The sequence below is a fragment of the Gobio gobio genome (genome assembly GCF_949357685.1).
Source record: "Gobio gobio genome assembly, chromosome: 25".
NCBI classification, from domain to species: domain Eukaryota; kingdom Metazoa; phylum Chordata; class Actinopteri; order Cypriniformes; family Gobionidae; genus Gobio; species Gobio gobio.
This window is the reverse complement of record NC_137121.1, coordinates 1,769,187-1,779,186: the sequence shown is the minus strand read 5'-3', so window position 1 is coordinate 1,779,186 and position 10,000 is coordinate 1,769,187. Positions and strand designations below refer to the sequence as shown.

Genomic DNA, 10,000 nt, shown 5'->3' with positions numbered 1-10,000 from the left:
ACACACACTCACACACACACACACACACACACACACACACACACACACACACACTCTCTCTCACACACTCTCACACACACACACACACACACACACACACACACACACACACACACACACACACACTCACACACACACAGGGTTCCCACGCTTCTTGAAAGTACTTGAAAGTTCTTGAATTTCAGACACATGGATTCAAGGCCTGGAAAGTACTTGAAGACAAACACAGGTCCTTGAAAGTGCTTGAATTAAGCATGAACTATATGTTGTTAGAGTAGCGTGTGCTATTACAAACACTGGCCCTCATGCGCTGTCAAAGCCAGAACAGAACAGCATTACTGGAGGAAGCTATTTCAATATATTTCTGCTGTTCCATAAGCGCCATCTACTGTCAAAAGCCCTATTCGGATGGATAGTTGTTTCTTGTGGGGTCGTGAGGTATTTTCATCATTGACAGGGGCTAGTGAGTGATTTTATTGCCGCCCGAATCCAGAATGTCAGTGTTTTTCTCCCACTTAAAATCCCCGGCCGAATTACCTACTGTTTTTAGACAAACACCAGGTCGTGTGGTAATTGAATTGCCGTCCGAATCCACATCTCTGAGCCTTCAAGATGACTTCAAAATTCACTGTTTATATCCTTTTTGACCCCTGCAGGCCACCGTACGGTTGCGCTTTGCTGTAATTTGGATACAATTTTAAAGATCTAGAGACTTTCATTACTGAAATGCTGGCAAGTATTTACAAGAGCAATATATTTTATCACCGCTCAAAAAATAAAAAGAAGAAAAGTACGTAAACATTTGAAATGGGGATTTTAGGGGAACAACCAGAAAATGTAGGGCCGCACACCGTAAATCAACACGCTAACCAAATCTGCTAATGTCCACTGTATTACTAATAGCGATGGGTATCGTTAAGGTTTCAACGGTATTACTTACAGTATTCTTATCGGTTCTTTTTATTATACTGTATATATTTTTTTATGAAAAAAAAAACATAATTAACATGGCTTTATAATCTGAAAAGTTAAATATCTATAGCAAAAGAAACAGCAATGTTTGAACAAAAATATAAAACATCTATGTGTAAATGGGCCAGTGTGCAGGCATTCAGAAGGTCTGATAACATTAATATTACAGTAAAGAACAAACCTACAAAGAAATCTAATAAAGTAATAAAATAACTCTGCATAGTTTTCACTGTATAAATTGATAGATTAATGCTTATAAAAGTTATTCATTCAAGAGATGTGAATATTTTCTATTTGCCTTTTGTTCGATCGAATGAATGGCTCAATCATCAGCAGGTTTATTAGACGCTGCCCCTTTAAGACCGAATGCAGAACTAATATCATATTCTCCTATTTCTCCAAACTATCTACGCCCATTTAAGATATAAACTGTTAAAGTAACTACTCTCCAATCCGGTCATTTTGACACCGGCTATTTGTTGCGTATTTGATGGTTTAGACACGCATTTCGCAGCACACACACATAAGCCGCCTTGAAGGTGGAAACAGTGTCTCTTGCGTGGATTATTGTGCATTTAATATCTCTTTATTATCAAACACATAATCCAGTAATCCATAATCAAACACATCCCGCAGTTTAGCAGCAGTAGAGACTGCAGTTTACAACAATCTCTGATTCTGAGTTAAGTTCAGGTTTATGGAGAAATGACAGCGGCTGTGAAGGGAAGGATATACACGGCTATAGGAAGAGTTTTACCTCATATCTTCTTTTTATAATTCTTGGAAGCCGAAATCGAAAATAAAATTTAATATCACAGCACATCCCTAAAGTGTCTCTCTCTCTCTCTCTCTCTCTCTCTCTCTCTCTCTCTCTCTCTCTCTCTCTCTCTCTCTCTCTCTCTCTCTTCTGGATTGCGAATAGCAAACATGCATCACGGACAAATGGTTCAATATTATCTCATATAGAAACGGCTGGCAAAGATAGAATTAGCCAGATATAACGTCTATCAATTATAATTAGTAAGTGTATTTTCTTAATTTCTCCAGTATGACAGCAGGCAAATGTACTGGTTGCACACGTGCCACTGGATTCATGGGCATCGGAAGCAAACTAAATGTGGGTCCTCAGAAATGTTTACTGGAGTAGAGGCCAATTACATTAAGTACAAATATATACCGCTTTACTTGCTAAACGTATAGTTCAGAAAGACAAAATCACGAAAATCACAATAACATTTAGAGCGGCAGTAGTGTAGGGGTAAGATGCACCGCATCTAGTTTTGACACAAATCGACCCGCGGTTCGATTTCGCCTTTCGCAGAAATCAATCTTCTCCCTTTTCCCATCACATATCAAATCGGAAAGGCATTTATTTTCAATAAAAATGAAGAAAATATTAGAAAAGTGGAAATAAAGCATCTAACGTGTTTAATAATAATTGTTTATCGATTAGGGGTCGGTACACAGACATGTGCTGAATTAAAGACTATAATAGTGAGTGGGTGCAATATCACTGATCGTAAAAAGTGTGTGGGTCTTGTCCCACACACACACACAATGGTTCCGACGCCCATGATTGGATGAAAAATTCAGTCGCACACTCTCAAATTTTAGTCTCAATCTGGAGCCCTGTTTTTCTTAATTCGTTTATTCGCCATACATGAGACTGAGCGAGAGTAATTATACACACACACACACACACACACACAGATGATTATCTGATGGACTGATGAGTACAGGGAGAAAAAGAGTGACATTCACTGTGTGTGTGAGAGAGTGTGTGTGTGTGAGTGTGAGAAAGAGCGTCCGCCAGCAGATGCCGCTGTTGCTCTTCTGCTGATGATTATTTTCTCTTTACTGAAGTGTTTTCTTCATTTGTTTATTCGTCATACATGAGACTGAGCGAGAGTAATTATTCACACACACACACACACACACACACACACACACACACACACACACACACACACACACACACACACACACACACACACACACACATGTTGGGTTTTCATGTTTTATGAGGACTTTCCATAGGCGTAATGGTTTTTATACTGTATAAATTGTATATTCTATCCCCTTACACTGCCCCTAAACCTACCCATCACACACACACACACACACACACACACACACACACACACACACTGCCCCTGCCCCTAAACCTACCCATCACACACACACACACACACACACACACACACACACACACACACACACACACACACACACACACACACTGCCCCTGCCCCTAAACCTACCCATCACACACACACACACACACACACTCACACACACACACACACACACACACACTGCCCCTGCCCCTAAACCTACCCATCACACACACACACACACACACACACACACACACACACACACACTGCCCCTGCCCCTAAACCTACCCATCACACACACACACACACACACACTCACACACACACACACACACACACACACACACACACACACACACACACACACACACACACACACACTGCCCCTGCCCCTAAACCTACCCATCACACACACACACACACACACACACACACACTGCCCCTGCCCCTAAACCTACCCATCACACACACACACACACACACACACACACACACACACACACACACACACACACACACACACACACACACACACACACACACACACACACACACACACACACTGCCCCTGCCCCTAAACCTACCCATCACACACACACACACACACACACACACACACACACACACTGCCCCTGCCCCTAAACCTACCCATCACACACACACACACACACACACACTCACACACACACACACACACACACACACACACACACACACACACACACACACACACACACACACACACACACACACACACTGCCCCTGCCCCTAAACCTACCCATCACACACACACACACACACACACACACACACACACACACACTGCCCCTGCCCCTAAACCTACCCATCACACACACACACACACACACACACACACACACACACACACACACACACACACACACACACTGCCCCTGCCCCTAAACCTACCCATCACACACACACACACACACACACACACTGACCCTGCCCCTAAACCTACCCATCACACACACACACACACACACACACACACACACACACACACACACTGCCCCTGCCCCTAAACCTACCCATCACACACACACACACACACACACTCACACACTCTCTCACACACTCTCTCTCTCTCTCACACACAGACACACACACACACACATACACACACACATGTTTGTTTTTGTGAAATGTGAGGACATTCCATAGGCGTAATGGTTTTTATACCGTACAAACCGTATTTTCTATCCCCTTACACTGACCCTAAACCTACCCATCACACACACACACACACTCACACACACACACACACACACACACTGCCCCTGCCCCTAAACCTACCCATCACACACACACACACACACACACACACACACACACTGCCCCTGCCCCTAAACCTACCCATCACACACACACACACACACACACACTGCCCCTAAACCTACCCATCACACACACACACACACACACACACACACACACACACACACACACTGCCCCTGCCCCTAAACCTACCCATCACACACACACACACACACACACACACACTGCCCCTGCCCCTAAACCTACCCATCACACACACACACACACTGCCCCTAAACCTACCCATCTCACACACACACACACACACACACACACACACACACACACACACACACACACACACACACACAGATGATTATCTAATGGACTGATGAGTACAGGGAGAAAAAGAGTGACATTCACTATGTGTGTGAGTGTGTGTGTGAGTGTGTGTGTTGTTTCTGTGTGTGTGTGTGTGTGTGTGTGTGTGTGTGTGTGTGTGTGTGTGTGTGTGTGTGTGTGTGTGTGTGTGTCTGTGTTGTTTCTGTGTGTGTTGTTTCATTATGTGTTGTTTCAGTGTGTGAGTGTGTGTGTTTCAGTTGTTTGTTTGAGAGTTGTTTGTTTGAGTAAAGTCAGGAATAGCAGCAGCATGGAGCTGTAATACTCTGATGAGAGCAGCTCACTCCTGAAGACCTCCAGGGCATCCTCAAGCCAGACAGAGCCCTGGGTCTGGCCTTGGACAGCAAGAAAACTCTGGTTCTGGATCAGCCATCACTCCAGCCCATCATCTAAGCAGAAAACACCATACAATTTAAAAAAGGAACAGTTATTGAACTAAAAAAAAACTATATTTAACAAATAGTAAAAACAGGTGAGGTAGAACAAGAAAAAAAGAGTTCAGTGGTGAAACTAAATTCTGAAAATAAATATTTAAGCATAAATAAAATAATGACACTATTGCGCACAGTATCAACAAGCGAGCAGCATAATAAAGTGCACACTGACTGCACTATACTTCATTTAAAACTATTTACAACCTAGTCATTTAATGCTTACAGTCTAAAAATGCTGGATTAAAAATAACCCAAGTTGGGTTGAATATGGACTAACCCAGCAATTGGGTTGTTTTGACCCAGCGGTTGGGTTAAATGTTTGCTTAAAACAACCCAATTGATGGGTTAAAACAACCCAATTGATGGGTTAGTCCATATTAAACCCAACTTGGGTTATTTTTAACCCAGCATTGTTTAGAGTGTAGGTGCTTAACTTAATCTCTAGAGCAACACCAGCGGTAATTCAGGAGAAAATCTCCCAATGCTCCACGTGAAACTTCAGTCTTTCCACCTTTACCATCGTGTCAATTCTCAGCTGATTTTGATTAATATGCGCGAGGGAAAGCGAGACAGTTTGAAGACGGTGAGAGCTGCCCTGTGGACGCCTGTCTGGAAATAATGCAGGAGAAAAAAATATTGGCGAACGCAGCAGCCTTATATCGGCCGATACACGTAAAAATCACAAACATCAGCCCGATATATCGGTCTAACACTAGTCTTAAAATGTCTAAAATTATTATGTTTTTTTAATTAAAGGCCTTAAAATGTCTTAAAAACGGCCAGAATTTCATCTTAAATTTCATTCAGTTAGGTCTAAAAAAAAGAATTTATCCTCGTTCATTTCCAGAAACGCTGGCCGTATAAAGTTATTAACGTTACACAGTAGCAAAAAAGTATTGAATCGTGACTACAAAGCGGAGCTCTAGAGTCTTTGCTACGCCCTCAGAGCATTCGTTCGGGGTGTTGTAGTTCTTTCTGGGGGATAAAACTACAAATCCCATGATAAAAGCAATAACCTGCCCGCAAAATACGTCTACGGTTAATAACGTTGTATTTTGTTGGACAGAATGAGGCAGACATGCATTGTTTTATATTCTTCTTCAGGTGATAAAGTCTGCACTCAATCAGCACTACATGTCCTACATCGCTAGCTTCACATTAGGGCTAGCGATTACTTCTCTGAGGCTAATGTGGAGTTTCGTTTGGGTAACAAATATGAAAAATAATACTTCTCTCTAAATAAATGTATATGACAATCCATGTTTTTCTCCAATGTACAGTTTTTCCCCACAGTGGATGCATAAGAGGCTCATATTGCCTATTAAATACACAGACTTTAAGAAATTGATATCACAGATAAACAGCACAGATTTTTGTTTTTTACAATAAATCTTTAGACCTTTCTAATGATTTAGTCATAGGCTGTCTGCATATTAACAGGTAATCCAGCAGTTTTTTTGTAAAATAATTTTTCTGTAAAATATAAATGTTGTTATTATCAGTATTATTATTATATTGTTATTTTTTTAAATAATGAAAATGTTTAATTTAATTTAAAATTGTGTTAAATATTTGTATTTATCGAATATAATAATTATTATTAGTCTCATTAATATATAAAATGTTATATGCATACACTTTTCATTTGTAATTTTTTTTTTTTAATCGCATTTTAACCAGAATAATTGCATTAGAATCTCTATTAGGCTATAATCTGCTGTTTTGTAATCTGTTCTATTTGAGGGCAAGTTTGTTTTAGCCTATTTTCATGTTGGGCCTGAGGTTTTGGGCATTTGGCACGTTGTTGGCTGTGGAGGGTTACTAATGTCATTGCTTTATCTGTAAATTAAATTAATGCTTTTTCAATGACTGAATTCATTGAAATACATTTTTTAATAATTTCTTTGATTTAAATAATTTTGGTAATGCGTCGTATAGGTCTTAAATTTCAATCGTTATGGTCTTAAAGGAACACTCCACTTTTTTTGGAAATAGGCTCATTTTTCAAGTCCCCTAGAGTTAAATAGTTGAGTTTTACCGTTTTTGAATCCATTCAGCCGATCTTTGTATCTGGCGGTAGCACTTTTAGCATAGCTTAGCATACATCATTGATTCAGATCAGTCCATTAGCATCTCATTCAAAAAATGACCAAAGACACTTTCAATATTTTTCCTATTTAAAACTGGACTCTTCTACAGTTACATCGTGTGCTAAGACCAGCTGAAAATGAGAAGTTGTGGTTTCATTATGTGTTGTTTCAGAGTGTGTGTGTGTACGTTTGTGTGTGTGTGCACTGAACCTTATTTTGTACGGATGCACCGAAATGAAAATTCTTGGCCGCAACCGAAAAAGAGGAAACCAAGGCCGAAAACCGAAAGAAATTATGCCAATTATTAGTACCATTGCATTAATGGCTATGATTGTGTACTAACTTTACTAAAATCAAGGCATTGCAATTGCATAAATTAATATTAAAGTTTCAAAGAATAAATCAATTACAAATTATGCCAATATTTATTTAGCACATTGCAACAATGCACAGTATAAAATAAAATTCAAACTAAAATGTTTAACTTGACCCCACTCATGTGTACATTAAATAATAATGTACAGGCCTACAGAAAGGTTTTAAAATTAAATGTTCTCTCATAAAAACAAAGTACATTTAGGTCTAGTGCATTTAACCCTTAATCGCCCCTCAAGTAGGGTTTACGTTTGAGTCCCTTGTGCTCAGATAGACCCCAAACTTTTACAGAGCGATTGCATAAGGAAATATAATTTTTTTACATGGAAAACTATATATCATTTTTTTTATTTACTTCTCAACTATACATTTATGCTGTGTTTTTGTGGGTATTTGGTAGTTTTTTACCTATTTACTGGACAAATACTTAACTATGTCATAAATTGGCTCATTAAAAATTATTTTTTTATGAAAAAATCACTTGAATGATGATCTTAAATAAATATAAATAGTTTTTGGACATTGCTCTATGAGTTAGGGATAGAATACCGCCATCTGTAGGTTTGTGGAAAAACTTTAGGAATTATAGTTAAAGAGAAAGAGAGTGCAATGACCACATTATCCACTAGAGGTCCAGAGGGAAGTTATGCAGAAGTTAAGCTGATCTTTCATCTTTCTTTTATTTGCCCTTTTCCTTCTCTTTCTCATGATTGTTCCATGTTGCATTTGTGCTCTAGTATTTGTCCTTCATTTATGTATGGAATTATTTCAGATTTATGCCAGATTTGTTGATTTTATTTGCCAGTTTCTATAAAATGCTCTCTGTTGCAGTCACACACATGTGTGTGTTTGTGTGTGTGTGTGTGTGTGTGTGTGTGTGCGTGTGTGTATGAGACAGAAAGTTCGTTCCACTTTGTGTTTATGCTCTAGGACCAGATCTTGATATAAATGTAGACATTTTCAGATTTATACTGGATTTAGTTGATTTTTTTTTTACAAACAAAGTGAAAAAAAAGCATTTTTTACATTTTCCCATTCATTGCCAAAATACACAAAAATGCTCCAGACACCTGTGTTTGTGTTTGTGTTTGTGTGTGTGTGCGTGTGAGTGAACATGCTTGTTCCATATTGCATTTGTGCTCTAGTATTTGTCCTTCATTTATGTATGAAAATCTTTCAGATTTATGCCAGTTTTGTTGATTTTATTTGCCAGTTTCTATAAAAATACTCTCTGTTGCAGTCACACACATGTGTGTGTTTGTGTGTGTGTGTGCGTGTGTGTATGAGACAGAAAGTTCGTTCTACTTTGTGTTTATGCTCTAGGACCAGACCTTGATATAAATGTGGAAATTTTCAGATTTATACTGGATTTAGTAAAAAAAAATTGACAAAGAAAGTGAAAAAAAAAATATTTTTTACACTTTCCCATTCATTTTCAATGTGGGGTCAATCTGACCCCGAGGGACTTAAGCGTTAAAAAAATTTTTACACACCTTTAGAACAACCAAATCAAGCCCAGATTTTTTGTGCATGTTTAGATTATCTAGGAAAAGTCACCGAGTCTCATGACCCTGAGATGAAGGGAACACTTTTAAAAAATGGAGGAAAAGTCCAGTGGGGTCAGCTGGAGCCCAGGGGACGATTAAGGGTTAATTGTTTCGGTGATAAAAGTCTTTCGGCCGAAAATTTGGTGCATCCCTAATATTTTGGGAGCATTAGTACCCATAAGTGGGCAAAACATCAAAATATCCTAAAACCTTCCTTTAGGGACTTCCTCATTTGTAAAACCTGTATAAAGAAGTGTGTGTGTGTGTGTGTGTGTGTGTGTGTGTGTGTGTGTGTGTGTGTGTGTGTGTGTGTGTGTGTGTGTGTGTGTGTGTGTGTGTGTAGAATGACGTGGCCGCAGTGGATCTGAAGTGGGCTGATCTGCTGGTGCCTCTGCTGCACAAGTACAAGCTGAACATCACCTGGGGAGACCAGGACCTGCTGAACATCATATTCCACCATAACCCCGGTACAGGTCACATGATCATCATTAGTGTGAGGTCATGTGACCTGTGCATCTCACCTCTCTCTCTCCCACAGAGAGTCTGCTGGTGTTCCCGTGCCCGTGGAATTACCGGCCGGATCACTGCATCTACGGCAGCAACTGCGCCGCGGCGGAGCAGCACGGCGTCTACATTCTCCACGGCAACCGCGGGGTTTACCATGACGACAAGCAGCCGGCCTTCAGGGCCGTCTATGACATCATTCAGCAGGTGTGACCACTATTATCCTTCAACACAACAACACAACAACACAAACAACATTACTGAAACTTGAGCTCAGATTACAA

General features: G+C 39.9%; 1 protein-coding gene across 3 annotated transcripts in view; it reads left to right on the top strand.

Moving 5' to 3' along the window:
• Positions 1-10,000, top strand: part of gxylt1a (glucoside xylosyltransferase 1a) — a 37,027-nt gene that overhangs the window by 22,169 nt on the left and 4,858 nt on the right. For all 3 annotated transcript variants that reach the window (XM_079810154.1, XM_079810155.1, XM_079810156.1), the window contains 2 exons: positions 9,556-9,679; positions 9,751-9,923. In XM_079810154.1, the coding sequence (XP_079666280.1) occupies positions 9,556-9,679; positions 9,751-9,923 (297 nt within the window). The remainder of the gene's footprint in view (positions 1-9,555; positions 9,680-9,750; positions 9,924-10,000) is intronic.